General features: G+C 52.5%; 1 protein-coding gene across 2 annotated transcripts; it reads left to right on the top strand.

Moving 5' to 3' along the window:
* Positions 1–1,629: 1,629 nt before the first annotated feature.
* Positions 1,630–19,691, top strand: SLC12A3 (solute carrier family 12 member 3). 2 transcript variants are annotated; one of them, XM_062586201.1, is made up of 26 exons: positions 1,630–1,974; positions 2,874–2,972; positions 3,355–3,430; positions 3,714–3,809; positions 4,495–4,634; positions 5,447–5,557; positions 6,089–6,200; positions 6,946–7,076; positions 7,391–7,475; positions 8,109–8,263; positions 8,798–8,905; positions 9,700–9,823; positions 9,961–10,062; positions 10,190–10,345; positions 10,638–10,737; positions 11,192–11,303; positions 13,048–13,188; positions 13,544–13,650; positions 14,275–14,357; positions 15,239–15,289; positions 16,408–16,509; positions 17,022–17,133; positions 17,745–17,831; positions 18,461–18,596; positions 18,777–18,844; positions 19,550–19,691. In XM_062586201.1, the coding sequence occupies exons 1-26, from the start codon at positions 1,630–1,632 to the stop codon at positions 19,689–19,691; spliced, it is 3,081 nt and encodes a 1,026-aa protein (XP_062442185.1). The 2 variants fall into 2 exon arrangements, with proteins under 2 accessions (XP_062442185.1, XP_062442184.1); XM_062586200.1 differs by having other exon boundaries at positions 15,239–15,316.
* Positions 19,692–22,331: the final 2,640 nt, after the last annotated feature.

Here is a 22,331-nt window from a genome sequence, read left to right as displayed (position 1 = left end):
AGCGGGTTCCTGTGTTTGGCTGGAGAAACGTGGGTCCTGGGTGGGCACCCGCCAGGCCGGGTGTGCGAGGGCTGGCGTGCGCCTGCCTCCGCGGCACCCCGCAAGCACCTGTGCGGGGGCTGTTCTGGGCTGTGCTCCGAGGATGTGCGAGGCGTGCGGTCGAAGTCGGCTGGTGCTGGCAGGCGCGCGGCGGGAAGGCTGACCTCGGCTTCCCGGGTAAGTGAGGGCGCACTGACCTGGCGAGGGTTACATAAGAGAGGGCAGCGTGGGCTGGGGTGCGCGGTGGCACCTGCTGCAAGCAGGGGCAAATTCCTGCGTGGCCAGAGGCAGTGGAGCAAGCAAAACAAATTTTCCATTAACTGGCAAAGTAAAAGGGGCTGAAATTCAAATGCGCGTTGCCCGCTTGTTTTATTACCTGCCTCCTTACTTGCTATCTTCAGTGATCTTATCGGTAACTGCTTTTAAATGTGCATGTGACACCGATGCTCAGCCGTGCCTGGGCTCCGGATGTCTCAGAGCACACCTCGCCTCCGGCCCGAAAGCCGGCCTCGCTCCGCTGGCCTCCGGGGTTTCCCGGGGCGCGCACTGGCCTTCAGAGAGGTGCCCAGCCCCTGCTGAGTGGGCTGTGGGTGGAGAGCAGCCTAACTCATGCCAAGGCCTGGGCAGGAAAAGACTCGAGCGGCTTCCTGAACCCAGGACACAATTTGGGGGAGCTGCTGGCAGAACGGCGGGCGCGAGCCCTGCTCTGCTCTCCGGGAGCCTGGGCGAGCCGTTGCATTTCCCTGTGCAAGGGAAAGGAGAAGCAGGGACGGGGCAGATGGCAGCCCCGCAGGGGGATGCAGTGCTCCCTGTCTCCTCCTTCTCCCAGGGCCGCGGGCAGCCTCGCCTCATCACCCATACACCGCCCTGGCTGGGCTGGCAGAGGGACTTGCATCCGCCCACCCTGTCCCCTTTTTTGTTGCCTGCAGTGCGCCAGCTCCTAGGAGCCGCCGTCGCTCTTTGTCCGCTTGCCTGTTGCTCCCTCTTTTCAGCTGCTCTTCAGCAGAACCTGTGCTGGGGCATCTCTCCTCCCTCGGCTGCTGCTCGTTCTCTCTCTTGCCGGCCTTTCCCTGGAAAGGGGCCAACAGCCCTGCCAGCTTGCGCGGGCTCCGAGGCTGCCGGGCAGGCACCGAGGTGGTTTGCGAGGTCTGCGGCGTTTGGGGTGCTATCTCAGGGAAAGTCGGGCGTGTAGCAGAGCAGCAGCAGTGTTTTCCATAATCAATCCCGTTGGGAACAGCATGTTCCCGAGTTAGGGCCGGAGGCAAGCTTCATGCCGCGTTTCTCTGCAGATCTGTCCTTGGGACTTAATCTCAAATCCGTTATCGCTGCCCCGATCAAGCACTGGAAGTCAGCGATACTGGTCACAGCGGTTTTGATATCCCTTCAAGCTATTTTTCCCCCCTGACCAGCTCAGGGTGGTTCAAGCCGATTACTTTCCCCCGTTAGCTATGCTTGCAAGCATGTGTGTGTTGAGAAGAGGGGGTTGGCTCGTGCTGGTTTCGCGACGTATAAAACCCGCGTGCCCTTCTGCCCGCCTGCTCCAGAGCCGCGCGTCCCTGTCCCTCGTGAGGTGCCGCAGGTGGCGGCACCATGGCCGAGTTGCCGGCCCCGGAGCTGCCCACCGACCCAGCTCGCTGCAGCGGCAGGTTCACCATCAGCACGCTGATCGGTGCGGAGGAGGGGGGCAAAGCTGCCTACGGGGCCGCCGAGGCCGCCAGCTATGACAGCGCACATGCCACCCACCTCTCCGGGGGCACGCTCTACATGAGGACTTTTGGCTACAACACCATTGACGTTGTGCCCGCTTACGAGCATTATGCCAACAGCAAGGTGGCCGGTGATGCCAGGAAGGGGAGGCCCTCACTGGCGGACCTGCACTCCATCCTGAAGGTAAGAGGGGCTCTGCTGCACCGCGCATGGTGGGAACGTCCTGCAGTGTGTCTTCAGCACCTCTTCCTGTGCCACCTCCGTAGTGACCTGCTTTCTACCACTGGCTTCTGCGGGGCTGAAAGCAGCTCCAGCACCCAAGAAGGTCCATTAGTCGTCTTGGAACGACAAATAAAAACCCAGCCACAGCGTTCTCTTTTGGGCTGTTTGCATCCAAAGTGACACGCAGTGGATGAAATCCTAGCAAAGAGCTTGCTGGGTTCTGCTCCCGACCCATCCCAACCCAGCGCGAGGGTGCCTGGAGGGGACCCGGCTGGCTGAAACCCTCCTGGCTGCCAGGCCCAGCTCTGCTGTGTTCTCAAGGAGAAGGTCTTGCCTAAAAGGCCCAAACAGAGCAAAAGGGTGTTGTGCCGGGAGCAAAGAAGTGCGGGGTTTGCCCCTCTCCGTGACGGCATTCCGGTAGCCAGGCTCTTCCCGGTAACTGGCAAAAGGCAGCTTTTTTCCACCTAAAGGCAGAGTTCCCATTTGTCCCTGCGGAGACCCAGCTGTTCAGAGGAGCGATGCAGGGCTGTGCTGCCTGGGGCATGCGCGAGGGTCCCTGCGCAGGCTCTGCTCGGGCAGACCTGCAGTTCCTCCGTTTCTGCCTTCAAGCCATACAGAAGCAGCCAGCCCCTGCGGATGGGAGCAGAAGAGGCCCTTAGCGCATGCATCTCCCGCAGGGACCTGTTTGGTGGCAGGCGGTGGAACCCAGGGAGCCCTTCCCCTCTGGAAACTGCAGCCCTGACCGTTCGCTGCCTTTGGGCCTCTTGGGCTTAAAGCATGAACGTTTGTGATATACCAGTGCAGCAAGGTGAGAGGAGGCCTCCCGAGAGCCCTCCCCGCCGTGACCTGCCTCCCTGTTGCCCCCGCAGCCTGATGCGAGCCACCTCCACAAGCCCGTGTACGAGCCCCAGCGAAGCAACGGCCTGCCCGAGGATGAGGTGGGTGAGGACCACAAGGCCCCCCTAGAGGAGCCCGTCCGCTTTGGATGGATCAAGGGTGTGATGGTAAGTGTGGACCCATCCAGGCTGGAGGAGGCTGAAGAGCGTGGCTTGCCCTATGGTGCCATCCTACGGTCTGTCTTCTGCCCCTTTGCTGCTGTCCCGCTCGGGGAACCAAACCCAACTCTTGAGGCAGGGCATAGCGTGGACTTGGCTAGAATGTTCTTTTTCCAGCATGTTTTTTTTGTAAGGATCTGTATTCTTTGAATAATTTGACTGTCCTCCTTGATGGGTTGTTTTCAAGTCCAAGCTCCTGATCTGGAGCTACCTCTCCTGGAGGACCAGGAGACCTAATGCAGCTCTCAAAGTCCCCAGGTGGCTGTTCCCTGCCGTACGGTCTGCAGAGCCTACACTCACAGAAGACCGCCCCTCTGTGTCCCCCCTCCAGATTCGCTGCATGCTGAACATCTGGGGAGTGATTCTCTACTTGCGCTTGCCCTGGATCACAGCCCAGGCAGGAATTGGTGGGTGCTTCTCTGCTCTCGCAGTACTGCTTAGTGCAGGCTCAGTCTTTGGTCCTTCCATGGCTCCAAATACATGAGGTATAAGGCGAGGGGAGTGTAAGTGTTGGTGGCATTGAGCACAGGTCAGGAATGGGGACAAAGAGAGATTTGGGGCCCTCAGAGGCACCCTGGGAGGAGTGGGTTGAGGAGGTGGACTGCAAAGGGACTGTGGGGCTGTGCAAGTTTTAGGGCAGGCTGGAGGCATCAATGAAGCAGTGAGCTGAGCTGGTTTCTCCTGCTGCAGCACTGACATGGCTGATCATCCTGATGTCCGTGACGGTGACCACCATCACTGGCTTGTCCATCTCTGCCATATCTACCAACGGCAAAGTGAAATCAGGTAGCATCCCCACCTAATGCTTCTGGCTGCTGTGTGTCTGTGGCGCTGTCCCCAGCTGCAAGCCTGCAACCACACCACAGGGAGAGGCTCCTCTTAACCTGCTGCCCGGCGTGGCATGCTTTTATTACAGGCAGGTCGGGACCACGAGAGATCACCCTTCTGCTCCACAGAGGTTCAGCCCCACCAAACCCATCCTTAACAGCTGGGTTCTTTTTACAGCTTCTGTTGATGCAAACTCTTTACAGCCCTTGCCAACTTTATGGCTAGAGAGCCTTGCCTGATGAGCTCTGCTTGTCTCCTCCTTGAGACATCCTCATAATGAAATGCTGAGTGGAAAGGAGATTTTATCTCAGCAGGCACCTTTGCCAGCAGCTCTATCATATTCTGCTTAATTTGGGACTCTGTACTTTGGAATGGATATTAAAATATCATAGAGAGTTCAGAAAGAGTCTATAGAAGTGAGCAGTAACCTAAAAATTGAAGTCTAAGCAAGCACCTCCGGTGGTAGAGATGCAGCTCCATCACCTGGAAATGCCTCTTCCTTGTTGGTAAAAATTTCTTGGTTCTTCTTAAAACTGACACAAGCAAGAGTTGGATGCTTTTAGTGGGGCATAGGGGGATGAGGAAGCATGCATGGGGAGAGGAAGAGAGCAGCTGATTTCACAAGGTGTTTCTGCTGTGTTAGGGGGCACCTATTTCCTTATCTCAAGAAGCCTCGGGCCAGAGCTGGGCGGTTCTATTGGTCTGATTTTTGCCTTTGCAAATGCGGTGGCTGTGGCCATGCACACTGTGGGCTTTGCAGAAACCGTCCGTGATCTGCTCCAGGTAAGAAATCAGAGCCGTACCTTCGAGATCCCATCACAGCCTCTCTCTGCATGTCCTTCATAACCAGCTCTTGCTGTTGTTGCAAGACGCAAAAATGTGTTTTCATCTCGTTTCTGCTGTGTCTCTCTCTCTGACTGCTCATAGCGAAGTGTGAGGTCGCTCGGGCAGGCTGGATGCTTGCACCACACAGACCCGACACAAGCGAGTAGTTAATTATCAATATTTGTGTTAATGTTGGAGCACTGATGATCAGCCATCAGCAGTTAAAACTGGTGGAAATCACTGGTGGTTAGATCAGGCAAAGATTTATTTACTCCTCTGTTCCAAATTGCTCTCAGTTCATGGCTAATCTCTGTAATATATCCTTTCCTTTGCGAATTAGAATTGGTATTTTCATTCTTTGTTTCTTTTCACTAGCAATTTTGGAGATGACTCCTGCAAGGGTTATATTCCTGGGTGTGCATTTCCCACTTGACAAACCATGATCTAGGTAACGCTCAGATTAGCTCGGTGCCCCTTTGTACAACTGAAAAGAGCTGCAAGGTGCCTTCCTGGCTAAAACATGAGTGTAACTAAAGGTCATAGTGTTGCACTGTAGAACAGAAATCTGGAAAACTGCTGCACAAAGTGGGTTTGAAGTGATTCCCTGTGGAATCGTGATAGCTTACTGTGTGCTAGAACAAAAGAAAGATAGCTTTGGGCTCCCACTTTAACATATTTTCTGTGTTTATCAATTAAAAACACTGGAGAAGGCTCATGGTGGTGGTGGTGTCCCAGGGTGGCAGGACACTGATGTGTGCTTCCCTTCTCAGGAATATAACTCTCTCATCGTAGACCCCACAAATGACATCCGCATCATCGGGGTCGTGACAGTGACAGTGCTGCTTGGCATTTCCTTGGCGGGAATGGAGTGGGAGGCCAAGGTAATACATGTTTCTTAGGCTCAACCAGCCCAGTCTTATTCCCAAAGGCTATGGAGTGTATTTTGGCCCATACATAGGTTACTCTCTAACTAATCAGCATGCTGCTGATTGCTTCGGTAACTGGTGCGGCCATGCCTGCCTCCCATGAAGGACCTTTCGGAGAGCTGCTGGAGAGGCTCCCAGGGTCAGGGAATTGCTTCCAATTCCTGCATATTCCGAGGCCCCCAGTGCAGACGCTGCACTAGGATTGCCAAGGGGCAAGAAGGGGGACTGGGGGAGCCCCAAAGCCCCTCGGGCTAGGGGAACAGTAACACCTCAACACCAGCTTGCTGAAGGTGGCAGAGCACTGCTGCAGCTTGGAAGAGTAGCCCAGGCAGTCAGAAGAACAGATGGTGGCTGTTCATAGCTCTGACCAGATAGCTGGACACAGACTAGGATTTCTCCTAACATGACTTTTTACTCCAGCTAGCATTTGTAGGGGGCTCATACCCAAAAAGCTGATCCCTCCTCTGAATCTTTTTGATCTCTCAGGCACAAATATTGTTCTTCCTGGTCATTTTGGTTTCCTTCATAAACTACCTGGTGGGGACAGTGATCCCAGCCACAGCAGAGAAGCAAGCAAAAGGTTTCTTCAGCTACAGAGGTGAGTCTGCCATGTGCTGTAATTACACTAGCTGCATCAGAAGATCAAAGCAAATAGCTGGAATCTGGCTCTTTGTTGCCATTTCAGGAGAAAATTACTACGGAAAAGTGCTTATCAGCTGTGAGAGCTGACAGATCCCTGGTTGTGATTGTTTAAGCAGCAATGAAGTGTTCCTCTTCAAATTGAATCATTTTGTCTGTTGTTTTTCAAATAACCCTAAATCAGACTGCTCCCCTGAATCAAAACCTGCAGGCAGACATTGTGTATCACATCGGTACCTATCTCTCATTTTACGTGTCCCTGCTACCAGTCAAAGGTCAAAACCAGCAAACCAAAGCCCATGTAACACCCTCTTCTGCGTCTCGTTTTTCTTTCCTGCTCAGTCCCAAGTCCCACAGGCAGATCAGGCCAGGCGTGAGCCCTCCCTTTTGAGAGGAATGTTGCTCCTCAGACACTTAAATCCCCCAGACCTCAGGACACAGAGTGGAGGAGATCCTTGAAACCATGCCCCCGTGTCTTTCCCTTCAAGTAGCACAGTGTGAGGTAGGAGTTGGCATCAGCCCTGCCTGGAGTGGCTTGGAGTCATTAAAAGCACAGTGTGTAACCAACTGTGGTCACATTACAATGTGAGTTTGCCTTTGTTAGTGCTGTTCCAGCTGGGATGCTTTAATCAAGAGAAAGCCCAATGGGAAGATCCTGATCTGAAGTATTAAATGGAAGTGCTTCTTCTCTGCTTCTTCCCCAGCTGACATTTTTGCCCAGAACTTTGTGCCCAACTGGCGGGGACCTGAGGGCACCTTCTTTGGTTTGTTTTCTATTTTCTTTCCATCAGCAACTGGCATCTTGGCTGGAGCCAACATTTCAGGTGATTTGAAGGTATGTTTTGACCGTTCCTACCTAAGCAGACATGTCTAGGGGAAGGGAAACTGGCAGGGGTAAGACGGAGCTCTGGAGTTGGATGGGACAAGGCATGGCCAAACCTTGGCGGAACCTAGCCCTAAAACAGAATTGGTTTAGATTCAGGTCCTGTTTTCCCTAGGGAACTGGTTCCAGTTTTGGTCCAGCTTTTAGAGATGATCACTTGTCTAAACTGAATTATAACTGCTTTCATAAAGTAGCCAAAATTAAATGTGACTTAGTGGTGCTCCAGGAAAGCTGTTTTGTAACTCTTGAGATCTCTTTGAGGACAGGATCCTGCTGTGGCAATTCCCAAAGGCACCTTGATGGCTATATTCTGGACCACGGTGTCCTACCTGGTGATTTCTGCTACGATTGGTAAGCAGTGTGCCATAGGGTAAGCTGGGTGGGGATCCTGAGGACATGCACAGGCACGGGAAGCCTGGTGGGTGATGGATATGGTCTGTGGGAGCTGAGTGAGCTGTACAAATGAGGATCGATACTCTGATCTAAGTACTTGCAGATGTTTGTGTTGATTCCTGCTAGGTTACAAGGGACAAAATCCTTTGAGTGGCAACGACTTGTGACTTTGTTCAGGCTCCTCAGTCCAGCCTCATGCAGAAGTGCAGCCCCACCATGGGAATTTAGGGGACTTAGGAAGCAAAATGTCTGCAGGGACCTGGGTTGCACAAACCTGCAGCCAGCAGGACCAGACCAAAAGGGCGAATGCGCAAAGAAGCTGGCCATGGTCTGACCCTGCACACAGCATGTGTGAGCCCCAGGACAGGAGCCCAGGAGCAAAAGGTGTTTTGCTGCCTGAACATGGTGCTGCTTCAGCACTGGGGGCATGCGTCCTGCAGTTTCATTGTGGCTGTCTCGCTTCTGGGCTCAGAGCAAGTCTGGTGCTGTGCTGCCAAACTGCTCTGCAGATTCGTTCCAGCTCTAATCCAGCTTGCAGCGGGACAAACTGCAGAGGGAGGGACAGAAGCGAAAGAGGCTCTGCTCTCGCAGGCGCGTGCGTGGTCCGAGATGCCTCTGGGAGCCTCAATGACACCATCGGGGCCGGCTCGCTGGGCTGTGAGGGTTTGGCATGTGGCTACGGCTGGAATTTCACCGAATGCATGCAGAAGCAGAGCTGCCGCTACGGACTCAGCAACTACTACCAGGTAGTGCCTCATTGCCCTGGATGGCAGGGTACTAGTGAGGCCAGGCCGGGAGTGGATCTCCAACAAGATCTCTGGCTGATGGCACAGCCACTCTGTCACCCCTCTGTGCTTGCAAACTCGGTCTCTCCTCATCCCGCCACAAGCAGAAACCCTACCCCATATCTCAGTGCTGCTGGGGACTGTTTATGGCTGGTTTCTCTCTTGTAAGGGACAGATTTCCTGCACCAGGAATGAGGCACCAGCCTCCTACATCCTGCTTTGACTTGTGCCCAGAGTGTCCAGGGAAGAACGTGTCACGGTGGGCAGGGAGGGGTTTAGTGCTTGTGCAGTTAAAGGCTGACATGGGACATGAGGGGGGATTTGTTCTGTGCGGGCAGAGCTTGCTTTTGGATATAGCTGGACTCCACTCCTGGGTAGCACTGAGGGAAGCAGAGGATTGTGGACAGTGCGGAGGGGAGCAGGCTAGGTGTCAGAGAGCTTTTGGGGCTGTTGTGCTGGGGTGCTGCAGGGATCTGACCGCCTGTTTTCCGGTAGAGCATGAGCATGGTGTCCGGATTCGGCCCTCTCATCACAGCTGGGATCTTTGGTGCTACTCTGTCCTCGGCACTGGCCTGCCTTGTCTCTGCCCCAAAAGTCTTTCAGGTGAGGTGCCATCCAAAGGTCCGGTGGAGCAGGATGGTGCGGGGGAGGCAGAGCACTGAGGAAGAGCTGCCAGTGCCTCCTGTCATCTTGGGCTTAGAAGCAATGTCTGGGAGTTCAGACAGATAATTACCAAGCAGAGCCCACGGACTGGGCTGATTTACAGGCAGAGCAGACAGGGCTGTTGCCTTCCTGTTAGCACCACGTGCTCTGGCACGTCTCTCCCAACAGAAAGGCGAAGGCTTGCTGGTGCTGCCCACCCACGTCCCGGTCACTGCCCAGCCAGCTCCATGCTTTGTCCTGCCACTGTCAGCTGGAAATAACTCACTGCGCGGCCAGGTCTTTGCTGGCGTACAAAGTGTCCTGCGCTCCCAGCCTCACCGCCTGGGCAACATGCTTATGTTCTGCAGCGTTCACAGCTTGGGCAGGTTTGCGAGTTGTGTTAACTGTGGTAATTAATATCGAGCAAACTATATTAAGGAGGTGCAGAAAATGCATGTCTGAGAGGACAGCTATTCTCCAGGGAGTGAATGCAGCCAGGCATGAGGTAGCCCTGGGCAAAGATCCTGCAGTTTGTGAAGGTGTGAGGCAAATTCTGCCCTTGCATCAGGGACATGTGCAACAGCCCTGAGATGCTGCTTCACAGGCTTGCTGGGAGCCTCATCTTGGAGGGGGCTGAGGTTTCTCCCAGCATCGTGCCCTCAGCTCAGCCTCTCCCCGGGAGCGTGTCTCAGCCATAAGCAGCACTGGCAGAGGATGCAGGGCTCCCAGTGCCTCTTAGGTGTTTCTTCCTGCAGTGTCTCTGCAAGGACCAGCTCTACCCTCTCATCGGCTTCTTTGGGAAGGGCTATGGGAAGAACAGCGAGCCCATCCGTGGGTACGTGCTGACCTACGCCATTGCCGTGGGTTTCATCCTGATTGGTAGGTGCTTCCTCTGGATTCGCACACCTCTTGCCCCCAGCCAGCTCTGTCACAGTCTCCTTGGCCACCTGCGTAACTCGGCCTTGGTCCACTTCCTGGTGGCTCCAGGGTGAAGGGTCTCTATCTCCCCCCTGCAGCTGAACTCAATTCCATAGCCCCCATCATCTCCAACTTCTTCCTGTGCTCTTACGCGCTGATCAACTTCAGCTGCTTCCATGCCTCCATCACCAACTCGCCAGGTGGGCTGTGTGACACTGAGGAGATGCCTGGGTCCCAGGCATGCCAGCTCCTCTGCCACCGCAGAGCTCCTCATCTCTCCAGACTAATGAGAGCTGGGCAGTAGCTGCCGTCTGTCCTTGCATGCAGGGTGGAGACCATCATTTAGGTATTACAGCAAGTGGGCTGCTCTGTTTGGTGCGGCTGTGTCCGTTGTGATCATGTTCCTGCTGACGTGGTGGGCCGCCCTGATAGCCTTTGGCATCGTCATCTTCCTCCTGGGATATGTGCTCTACAAAAAGCCAGGTGAGTAGCAGGGGCTCCTGGCGCTGCAGCCTTTGGGTAGCACTGGTGCCTGGGGTGGTGGAGGCTCCCCAGGCTGCAGGTGGCTCACTCTGCGTTGCGCAGTCTCCTGTCTGCTTGCCTGCCAGGAAGGGAGAGGATGTCCCAGGGCAGTGAGAGCCCTTGTTTTGTGTCACTCTGGCAAGCGAGCAAGCACCTAGGTGTGCATCATTCCTCTGGGGTAGTGCAGGAGGTGTTACCTTGGGCGTTAAGCCAGCCCTTCTCACTTTTCTGTTGCACGTGAATGCCACCGCAGATGTGAACTGGGGTTCGTCTGTGCAAGCAAGCTCATACAACCTGGCCTTGAACTACTCTGTGGGGCTCAGTGAAGTGGATGAGCATGTCAAGAACTACAGGTGAGTGCTGCTTTCATTCAACGCTCAAAACTTAGTGGAGGGAGACCGAAGGCGAGGCTGCCTCCTCTTCCTGCAGACCCAGGGCAGATTCCCCCCCTACAGACTCGTTCCTGTGACGGCCCTCGGCATGTCTGGCCACAGCAAAAACGGGAGAGCCTGGGCTGATGGGCTTCAACATCCCAGGTCCTCTCTGCAGCTTTGGCTTATGGGCAGAACTGCAGATGCGGGGAGGACCGTTCACGTTACCTTTCCCAGCACAACTAGACACAGAGCCGTTGTTCTCTTATGATCCCAAAGGATCAAGGATGGACCCTCAGCCATATCTTTTGTCTCATCCTAAAGATACTTCCTATAGTTGCTGATAGCCACACATGAGAAAAGAGATACTATTCCTTCCAGAGAGATTTAGCGACTTCTTACTGTATAAACAGCATGTCCTCTGCTTTCTCTTTAGACCTCAATGCCTGGTGTTAACAGGCCCTCCCAATTTCCGTCCAGCCCTGGTGGATTTTGTGGGCACTTTCACCAAAAATCTCAGCTTGATGATCTGTGGGAATGTGCTGATAGTGAGTATTCACAGAGCGCTGCTCTTTCTCCCTCAGTTAAAAGGATAACAGCCCCAAGAGAGGATGTAAGGTCTAGTCAGATCCCAGTATTTGGACATCTGTCCAAGGTTAATAGTGGGGAAGCTTTTCATGTTTCATGCAGTAATATTAAAGCCTTGAGGGTCTTTACTACTCAATGCACCTAGCACAAAGTGTGGCTCTTTCTCTCTACTCCTTGGGAGGGAGTAAATTTAAATGGATGAGAAGGGGGCTACAACCAAACATTTCCATTCAAACTGTAGCAGCAGGTGCTTTTACTTCTGAATGTCATAGTTTTTTGTCCTCATTCAAGGCTGAGGAGTTGCATTTCAGGATCCAAATACACTGAATTTTGGACAGCACAGGCACTGTGTTTTGGAGCCCCGATGCTCTGCCACAGCTATTGAGCGATGCAGCCATGTTGTCACAGCTGGCGACACAGCAGCTTGCAAAGTCCTAGCTGGGTGAGAGAAAGTAAGGATTTTAAGCCCCCTTAACAAGGGGTCCTAAGGTATCAGAGTAATCCACAGTCTGATCCTGGTGAAAGCAAGTAAGAAATCACCCGTTTCCATTCAACTAGAGAAAGAAGAAAATCAGGCCACATAAAAAACGCATTTGGTTCCTGGTATTGGGGGAAACTAGCAGTCTGTGGGAGGTGGTCTAGCAAATGCATTAGAAAAATCTGAATTGTGTCTTGATTGGATCACTGAACCAGTGATTTAAATATGCATGCTTATGTGCCACCTAATGATGAATTAAAAGCAAGACTGTTCCTACTGGCAGTCTCTCCGGCTCATTAAGCAATATTGATGACATGCTTTAACATAGTTGTGGGCTAATAGCTTCCTGTTGCAGATGAATTGATAAAACCAAGATCAGACATTGCTCTTGTAGGACAAGGACATTGATCACAAGATGAGGTTGTGCTCTAGTGCATTCAGATCTTCAAGATCAAATCGTGATGAGAGCTTTTTGTGTTTGCCTGAGATAAAGCAGAAGCGTAACTGCTCACACTGAGCCAGGTCAGCAAGAACGTGATCATGCTGAGGCAGGCCAGCAGCAAAGCCACCAGGCTGGAGCCAGTGTCTGGCTCAGGGTGGCCTGGAGCAAGTCCTTTAGGTTGGTGTTTCCACACCTGAGGTTCAGGTATTCTGGATGCATAAAAGACTAGAGGCATGCTGTCGCTAGTGAAGTCTTCCAGATCCGTTGAGTCACTTGTCAGAGGAGATGTCAATATACAGGACATACTACGTTAGGACTGTCTCCATCCAGCATTATTGTCAGTGGACATTTTGTCACTAATCCACCACGAGAGTTAAGGTCTTAAGGCCTTAGTTCAACACGATGCACTGTGGCTCCCAAGTAATTGTGACGTTTTTGCCTTATACCTCTGACAGGTATTTTGAGACCTCAGGAGCTGATATTCACATCAGCTGTGCAGAGGACATGAAATGTAACAAATTCCAGCTGTTTTGCAAAAGGAGATTAATTATGTGACTGTTGGCATGGTATGTGTCAACTGTTGGCTATCAAAGCTCACGGGCATTTTGTTACAACAGCAGCTTTCCATGCATGCAGTGGTTAAGTCTAGGTCTTATCAGCGATTCAAGGAGGGAAGAAATGGAGCTCCTTGGTGATAAAATCACCAGTTAAAAGGTGATCACTTGTTATGTATGCCTAGACTGCCAACGCTGCTGTTGTACCCTTTTCTCCTCCTTCCCTACAGGGACCAAGGAAACAGAAGATGCCAGAATCCAGGCTGATGTCTGATGGCCATACAAGGTGGCTTATCAAGAGGAAGATCAAGGCTTTCTATACAGACGTGGTAGCTGAGGATTTGAGAAGTGGAGTCCAAATACTTATACAGGTAGAGCAGCAAACCAGCTCAGCTCCGGCCTTGTGGGTAACATGGGTTAGGATTGCTTTAATGCTTCTGCTGATGAGTCTTCAGCCATTTTAAGGACAGATCAGGCTTGCTGGTGCCAATGTATTTGTTCAAGGGTGACTAAAAGCAACAGACAACCTCAGAATCTGATTCCTCCTCTCCCTTCTATTCCATCTTCTGACCATTCTTCTCAACTACCTGACCCCTCTTTGCTCCCTTTCCACCATTAGATTGGACCCAGTGCTCTCACATGTGCAGAATGACAATACCTGCGTCCCTCTGTCTCCACAGAGAGATTTCCAAGAACATGCAGTAAATATCCTTCCTTCTTTCTTAGGCTTCTGGTCTTGGGAAGATGAGACCCAACATCCTAGCACTGGGGTATAAGAGGAACTGGCAGACAGCCCACCCACAGGCCATGGAGGATTACGTAGGAATCCTGCAGTACGCTGGGAAGCAGATGGGTTGACTGCTCATGTAACTTGCCTGGGTGATGGGAGGACTGTGTGAACACAGCAAATGGTGATAGTGGTGTCCAGTTGGTCTCTTGCTGGTAGACAGTAAGCTGGATCTGTAGGTTCATCAGATGGCTCAGTGCCAGTATCTAACTTCAGGTCCCATCACTGACTTGGAGTCATGGGGCAGAGCTGCTGTAGCACCTGGCAGAAGGGTGTGTGCTGATAGGTGGCAGATGGTGTATGTGAGGCGAGTTCAGGGACACTTCCGCTGCCTGCGGGAACACACGGGGCTTGGTGTCTCCAGGCTACTGCCTTCCCTCTGCTGGCTGATGGTAAAGTGACAGCAACCTGTTTTCCTTAAGAGAGCAAGGATTTTCATGCAAACTCATGACAGAAACTGCAGGTACATAGTGGTTTAGCTATTGCTCTTGGCTGGAATAGATGGATTGCCTTTCTCTCAGATTTCTGTGGGAACTGCTGTTAAAGACCATGGGCCCCACCATGACCAGACTCACATGTGCAGCAGCACGAACAGCATACTACCTGTTGCTGTGGTGTTGTCAGATACAAGTCGGTCAATGTTAACTGCCTTCTCTTGCTCTCCTTCCAGCGATGCCTTTGATTTCAAGTATGGTGTGTGCTTAATGAGGATGAAAGAAGGGCTGGACATCTCTAGAGTGATGCAAGCTCACAGTAAGTGTCCGCTGACACTTACCCGGAAGGGAGGTGTTGCTCTTACCAGAGCTAGCTCTGCCTGTGGCATGTTCCCCCCATCTTCTTTTCTTTAGAGGAAAAAGGGATCCAGTTTTGGGGTGACCAGTGCAGCCTGGAGGTGGGGGTCAGATGTGGAGCCTGAGGTCTGAGTGTCGGCACGTGACCTGAGCGTGCAGTGCTGTGGGTCACATCAGACAGCACTGCATCTCCAGGCAAAGGCCATGGATCCAGCACCTTCTTGGGACATAACTCCTGGGGCTGGTACCAAGGCAATCAGGATGGGTACACACACCCCTCACATTGCTCTGTAAATCTCACCTGCAGTGAGGAGTGGGTCAAGGGCATCTGTGTGCCTGAGGGAACATGGGGCTCTGAGGAGATAGAGGCACATGCAGTGAGGTGTGTGGGACTCAGGGACACAGGACTGTCTGGGACTATTCTTGTTATGGTCACCAATTGCGAAAAAATGCAGCAGGATGCTAAGACTGGGCGGGTCCCTGGGACTGACTCTGCTCCCTTGTATTCGTACGTCCTGCTGACAGAAGCATGTTTGTCTATTTGTCCATTTACCATACTTTGAAAGATTCAGCACATTTTGGCTAAAGACGAAATTCATCCGCTTGTCTGATACAAATGCTGCGGTTATTTTAGTCCCCTTGGAACCCTCCAAGGAGCGTAACTGGGGTCTGTTCCTTGTGCTGACCTGGACCAGAATGAATGCTACCTAAAGCAGACTCCACCTTCAGCACAGACTCAGGCCTGAGTGCCTGCATGGAGGTTAGCTGGGCTGCAGCACTGGTTCGTGCTTTCCATCTGCTCTGTTCTCACTGTCTTTGTTCCTCTCATTTCCTCCCTCCCAGTTAACCCGATGTTTGAGCCAGCAGACGACCACAAAGAGAGTGGCATCAGCGGCACAGCAGCCCCGGTCACAGGCACATGTCAGTTCTAATTAGGTTCTTTACAAAATGCTTTTTCTGGACATGCAGCATAACTGAGTGGTGGTCTATCAGATGAACCGAGACCTGGTGCCAGCTCCAGCCCAGAGGGTCCTGCAGTCTGGGGACATCCATTTGGAGGGCTGCATTTATAAGCAAGGGTACCAGCCTATGCTGAGTCAGGTTTTGCATTTTCCCAAGATTGGGGATATTCAGATCAGCACCAGCCTTAGCTCTGGGTTGATTTTGAAGCACTGGCAGAATAAGGCTCGGAGGTCTTTGCAGCGTAGGCAGCAGGCATGTTCAGTGCTCTGAATACAAACTAGCTGGGAAGAGCAGACAAGACTGGAAGCAACAACCTTGAAGTAAAGGGCATGGACTCACAGTATACCATGTCTACGCAATGGAGACACACTGCTGAAAGGAGCGTCCCCTCCCTCTCTTGCTGAGGCGGTCCTCTGCTCCCCTTGCTGCAGATCTAGCACTAGTGTGATGGAGAGGCGGATGGGAGCAGGAATTTGAGCCTTCCCTTGGCTCAGCGAGCTGCTCTGACTTAGCCTGCAGCCACACTAGTGCAGCGCATGAGGCGGGAGGCAATACGTAGCACTGCCTCGTCACCAACAGTGGCAAGGTAGAAGGGCTGCCTATGCACCCTACAGCTGCTGCCCCCTTTGCAGCTGGGATTTTTAGTATCCCTCGGAGTTATGAATTTCATCTCTCAGCTCATCTTTGAAGGTATCTTGCTGGTCTGCTTGAGCAATGCAGGTGACAACAGTGGGATCTTGCCAGGTATTTCCAGTTGTCACTGTGTACTTGCACTCTTCTCTATGTGAAGTATCCCAGGAGAGCAGGTTTCACCCACATAGCTTCCCCCAGGACCTTTTGATGAGACAACCCTACTAACCAGTGTAATGCCAGCTATTTCCTCCCCTTGCCAACCTGGCCATGCTAGCAGCTGTTTTCCTTCATGACAACTGCTGCTGCTCATGCCAAACCTTGTACCACTGGCTGTGGGAACATCTCTGCGCAAGTACAGAGCTGGTGGGGTTTCAGGTCTCTCTTGCTCATGCTGGGATTCTTCCTTGCTTTTCCAGTGGACCCTGATGCCTTGGTAGCTGGACAGCAGGCAAGCACCATCTTCCAAACTGATCAGGGCAAGAAGACCATTGACATTTACTGGCTCTTTGATGATGGAGGTAATGTTTGCCTTTAATTAATACAGTTCCTTTATGAGACAGTCTGACCATCTAACGCAAACCTGTCATCTCCTTTCCATGCAGTCCCAGGGAAGCTTAGTCCTTGTTGCTGCACTCACAGCACACTGAGGAAACAAATTACTGGGCTCAGTTACCCCCTTGTTGCAAAGATGCAGGTGGTCAGCGCCAAGGCCTCTCCAGTGCTCCTGTCCCAGTGCTTCTGGTGGTTCCATACATCTGGAAGGTCAAGGGGCTTTGCCAGGATGGTGCCAGAAGCCTGCAGTACAGCAGGGAATTGCGAGCAGCTTCTTATGCTGCAAGAGCAGGCAATATAACAGGCTTCTAAAAAGACAGGCAGAGAGCACAGTAAAAATGTACCATGAGTGTTTCGCACTGGCAGAGCACTAACAAGCCCTTGGGGCCGTCTCTATCTCTCGATTTGGAGTCCATGCAGGTGTCTCGCCGCTGAACGCAAGAGAGCGGGCTTAGCGTCTCGCTGTGCTCTCCAACAGGTCTCACGCTCCTGATTCCCTACCTCCTTGGGCGCAGGAAGCGGTGGGGAAAGTGCAAAATCCGGGTGTTTGTTGGCGGGCAGATCAACAGGATGGATGAAGAGAGGAAGGCGTAAGTGAAGACCCAGTAGCAGTAACTTTTTCCCAGGAAATTCCTGCCTAACCCAAGGGCCCCAGAGCCCTAATGGGAGTAGGGAGGATCCCAGTCTGACTTGCTTCTGAAGCAACGTAAGCCTCGTGCCTTGGAAAATACAGAGATATCGAAATATGGAAGTAGGATGGGAAAATGCAAACTAAGGAATACAGCAGGATTTTCCTATAGGGAAAAGGCCAGGAGCAGATTGCTCATGAGCAGCAGCACCTGGGTATGTGACAGAGTGCTGCAGCACAGCCATTGCACTAGGTGGCAGATGCCATTTCAAATACCGCACTGTCAGGGCAGCAATGGCCTGTGGCCTGAGGGCACCCCTGTCCCCAGCCACCCGGGAGGCTCTCACAAGGAGCAAGAGGGAACAACGAGAGCAGCAGCCTCCAACAGCTGAGGAAAAGGAGGCAAGGGAGGCACGGGCAAATTCATGCAGCAAGGCCATGGGCACAGTCTGCTCTGCCTGGGACCGCTGATCATTTTCAGTTTGCTGAGACGGATGGGAAAATGCTTAAGAAGATTTCTCACTATTTGGAGGCATACTTTTTTTTGAAACCCCCCCTTTTTCTGTTTGGCAGGATCGTGTCGCTGCTGAGCAAGTTCCGCCTTGGCTTTCATGAGGTCCACATCCTTCCAGACATCAACCAGAAACCCCGGCCCGAGCAGTAATTTCCACAGCTTTCTCCTAACCCATTTCATGCCGGTGACTGTGTGTGTCTGTGCACGCACACGTGTGTACCCATACATGCCTAAGAGCACATATGCCCAAGCCACTTTGCTCACCACCAACTGCATTTTGCATGGGCCCCTCCAGTTTCAGCACAGAGGGGTCACTTAAAACTGCAAAGAAAGAGGTAAGGAGAGGACACTTAGCAACAGCCCTTCTTTGCATTTGCTTTTCATGGGAAAAGGCATCTGCCGGCAGCCCGAGGGGCTGAAGCTCTTTTGTCATCCCAAGAACAAGCTTGTGAAGGTGGCTGGTTAAAACTTAAAATCTTAAAGGATTTCTAAAATTCATGATTTTTAAAATGCAATTAAAAATTTTTTTTCCAACACACTTACTAAATAGACAAAACCTGAGAATAGTTTATTTCAGGCTGATATATTGTTTTCAGTAAAATGGGGAAAAAAAACTGTCTAGCAGCAGAACAGCCCAGTTTCTGGGACTGTTCATCCAAGCTGTCCCCTCAGCAACAAGACACTCTTGCGAACGCCAGGATCTGGCCTCATTTCCCCAGGATGACACAAGCCACTGGGGCCCCACTCCCCAACAAACCACGTGCTTGTTTTGCAGCATCAAGAGATTTGATGACCTGATCGCTCCCTTCAGGCTGAATGATGGATTTAAAGATGAGGCTGCAGTGAATGAAATGCGGCACGATTGTCCCTGGAAGATTTCTGATGAGGAGGTCAATAGAAACAGAGCCAAGGTGGGACCCTTTCCAGCCCTGGCACAGGGGTAGGGGGAGGAAGGAAAGACACAACTGCTGGGCGTGCTGCTTCAAAGGGCACCCTAATTTTAAGTCAAAAATCAGTCTTCTGGGAAATTATCACCAAGCTGCCACTTTGGTTATTTTTGTGGTGGTGAACTCTCTCTCTTTGCTCCTTAGTCGCTTCGGCAAGTGAGGCTGAACGAGATTCTGCTGGATTATTCGCGGGATGCAGCACTCATAGTAATGTAGGTGGTAACAGCCCTGAGCATGAGCAGCCGGATTCCCGGCCGTGCTGCTCCCCTTTTCGGCCCTGTCCTTTCAGGAAAGTGGGCACGCTTTGCTGTTCATTTTCATGCTCTGACAGTGGAAATGATCCCTTTGGGCTTCTTCCTCTGCACTTGCAGAGCCTGCATGGACCCTCACGCCCTGAGCTCTAAGGGCTGCAAAGCCAGCACGTCCCTGCACGGCTGCAACCATGTCAAAGAGCCTAGCACGGCTCCTGCCCATAGGCAGGTCCCCCACCGATGTGAGGGCTACGGTGTGAGGGAGGATTTGGCTGTCACTTTCACCAACTCTCCTGCTGTGCTGCTGGCCCCTGCTGTCCAACCAGAGATCACCCAGGCAGGCCCCAGGAAGGAAGTGTGTATGTGTGTGTACTGGTATTATTATGAAGATAACATTATCTAGTAGCTGAACTAACCTGTGCATTAAGTGATTCAGGGATGTTCTCTTGGGGATGTTCTTTTACAGCATTTTTTCTTTAAGAAACATATCATTTTTTATAACCTACAAATTGGCATGTCTTTCAAAGAGGGACTAATTACTGACGGGAGTGCAGCGTGTGTGCTCACCCAGGCTGGGCGAGTCTCCGAGGGGTGAAACACTCCATGGAGCTGGCTGAAGGTTTCTCCCACCTCATCTTACTTTGTGTCCGTTTCCCCCCTTTCCAGCACGCTGCCCATCGGCCGCAAGGGACGCTGCCCCAGCTCCCTCTACATGGCCTGGCTGGAGACCCTCTCACAAGACCTGCGACCTCCTGTCATCCTGACCAGAGGAAACCAAGAAAACGTTTTGACCTTTTACTGCCAATAAAACATCCTCAATCCCTGCTGACTTGGGATGTGAATTTTTCAGGCCAGCTTTGACCTCACAGCAGACTTTCCTAGGGTTTTGAGTAATAACTAACATATGTGGTTGCTCGCAAGGCATTGCTCCTGGAAAGCTCTAGCATATAACAGCTGTGTCTCTCTTAGGACATGCAGAAGCTCCAAGGAGGTTCAAATGAAAAATGAAGCCATCAGGAGGTTGGGGCAGGGGACACATACAGAGGGAAATGGGGGACACACACATACAGAGGGAAATGGGGGACACACACATACAGAGGGAAATGGGGGACACACACATACAGAGGGAAATGGGGGACACTAACTGCTGCATGGCGAGACCTAGGTACACTGGAAACCACACATAGAGCTCTGGGGCTGCTCCTTCCTTACCTGCTGCTTTGCACTCTCTGTGGGCACGGGCACCCAGTGCCTGCTGCACACACTGCCCCGCTGCATTAGGAAAGCTCTTCGCCAGGGCAGAGGCTCCGGAGAAGTTGGAGGCTGAAACTGGAGCTGGGTACAGGTCTGGCCTGTCTCACTGCCAAATGCTTCCACAGTGCAGGATGTGCTACAAAAAAAAATACAACACAGCTGCATTTCCCCCTCCCTGCAGGCCTTCCTTGGGCGCACAGCCCTGCACCCAGCCCTCTGGGCAAGGAGCCTATCTTCTCTACCCACAGCCCGGCCCATGGGCCAAGCTGTTGCACCTAGGAGACCACTCGCTGCGTATCGTCCATGGCGGCCAAAGCACTTGCCCTGCCTCTGAAAGAAGAGCCAGAGGACATTAGCAGGGCGGGCAGCTTGATCTGACTGGTAGATGTGGGTGCTTTCCCTGTCTAGGGACACACGCATCTCTGTAGGTGCCTTCGTGGGGAGAAGCAGCAAGCACAGTCCAGAACATGCATCTTCTGCTGCCAAACTGCCGCAGGGCAGAGCCTCTCCATGCTCCACCTGGGCCCTATGTAACAGAAGCCCCCGAGAAATGCTGAGTTACTGCAGTTCTTCCCCCACACCCCATCCTTCCCAGCTGCCAAACCTCCTGCAGCCCCCAACATGCACCCCAATGGCAGTGCTCCCCGCTGTGGGCTGCTGCTGCCCTGCTCCCAGCAGCTGGCTGAGGAGGGGGCTGGTCACTGGGGGGTGAGGGACATGCAAAAGCAGCTCCGTGGCAAGACCACAGTGTGTCAGCCTGCCATGGGCAGGGACCTCCTGCTCTCTCCCAGCAACTCCTGCCTGTTTCTCGGCAGCTCTGGGCACTCGGTAAGGGACTCTGCGACACACACCATTCACCTTGGTATCTCTGTGCTGCTGTTCTCAGTAACCCACAAGTTCTGTGGGCAGGGGAAGCAGAGGCAGCCTGTCCCATTGGGCAAAGCCAGCGCAGGGGGCTGAACTGCCACCCCCTGTAACAGAACAGCACAGCTCAGGAGACAAGCGGTACAAGTCTCTCTGGCCATGTTGCCTTGTAGCACATCCCTTGTCCCGTCACCTCACTGCAGGGCTGCTACCTGACACAGCGCAACCTTGCACCTTGGCCACAGCCTGTCACCCATGCTGCGAGTCGGCTTGCGCCGAAGGGAGGGAAGGGAGCTGAGCCCAACCCCAGCCTCATTCAGGCACAGCCAGCATCGAGGAGGCTCAGAGGGCCACTGGGGTCAGGGGAACAACAGCCTTGCTGCAGACACTATTTCAAAGCTACAGAGCCCTGCAGCTCATGGTAACACAAGCAACAGCACTGCTGGTGTTTGACAGAAAGTTTTCACCACCACTATTCATCTCCTGCAAAATCTGCTGGAGCAGCCTCCAAGTTTTTATACCAATTGCCAGGGCTTTCGTTGTTGTGTCCATTCCCTCTACCACAATTTTATCCCTCTGACCAATTTTATCTTAATTGCCCTCCTCTAGACACCATTACTAACACTATTTCTAAAGCTATGCAATTCACCACTCCTATGCCCAATCCAACAGCTCCCATTGTGGTGGGAAAATTGTTAACTATGCCGCTTCCCAAGACGACTTAAGTCACTGATCATGTTTAGGCAGTTTTCATTGTGAGCAATCTGAGCATACCATTCACACTGTCCCATCAGATCGCAATGTAAAATTCACGTATTGCAGACATAAAAACCCCACCTTTGACAAAACACTGGGGCATCTATTACTGGTGTCACTGCAGTGGGAATCAGCGACCATCTGAAGTGCATGCCACCCACTATGGCATATTAGCTGAGTCCCAGGAGGAGGCCTAACACCTCCATCCCCTGTAGGCATTGCCATCCCTTGTTGGGATTCTCTTGACAGTTTTACATGGATACAGCTGCCTAAGACAACAGACTTTTTACAGACCCTTCCGCAGGGTTGTGATCCTGCTGCGAGACTCTTGTCTCCTTCTATGACATGAGCATCTCTGGCCCAAGCCAGGCTCCTGTATAGGGACTACCAACACTCACACAGCAGCTCACCTTGGGCAGATATCAGGTGGATACACTGCTTTTCACTATCCCCCAGGAGGAGATTAAAATACCTTTAAACGTACTTCAGAGGCAGCCATGTCTGATACCGAACAGCAACACCGCTTTACGCTCCACCACTCCCCCTCACGCACACCGACCCCCCGGCAGCGCGG

Source organism: Rhea pennata, chromosome 13 (genome assembly GCF_028389875.1).
Source record: "Rhea pennata isolate bPtePen1 chromosome 13, bPtePen1.pri, whole genome shotgun sequence".
Lineage (NCBI taxonomy): Eukaryota > Metazoa > Chordata > Aves > Rheiformes > Rheidae > Rhea > Rhea pennata.
This window is presented reverse-complemented; position numbering and strand designations above follow the sequence as displayed.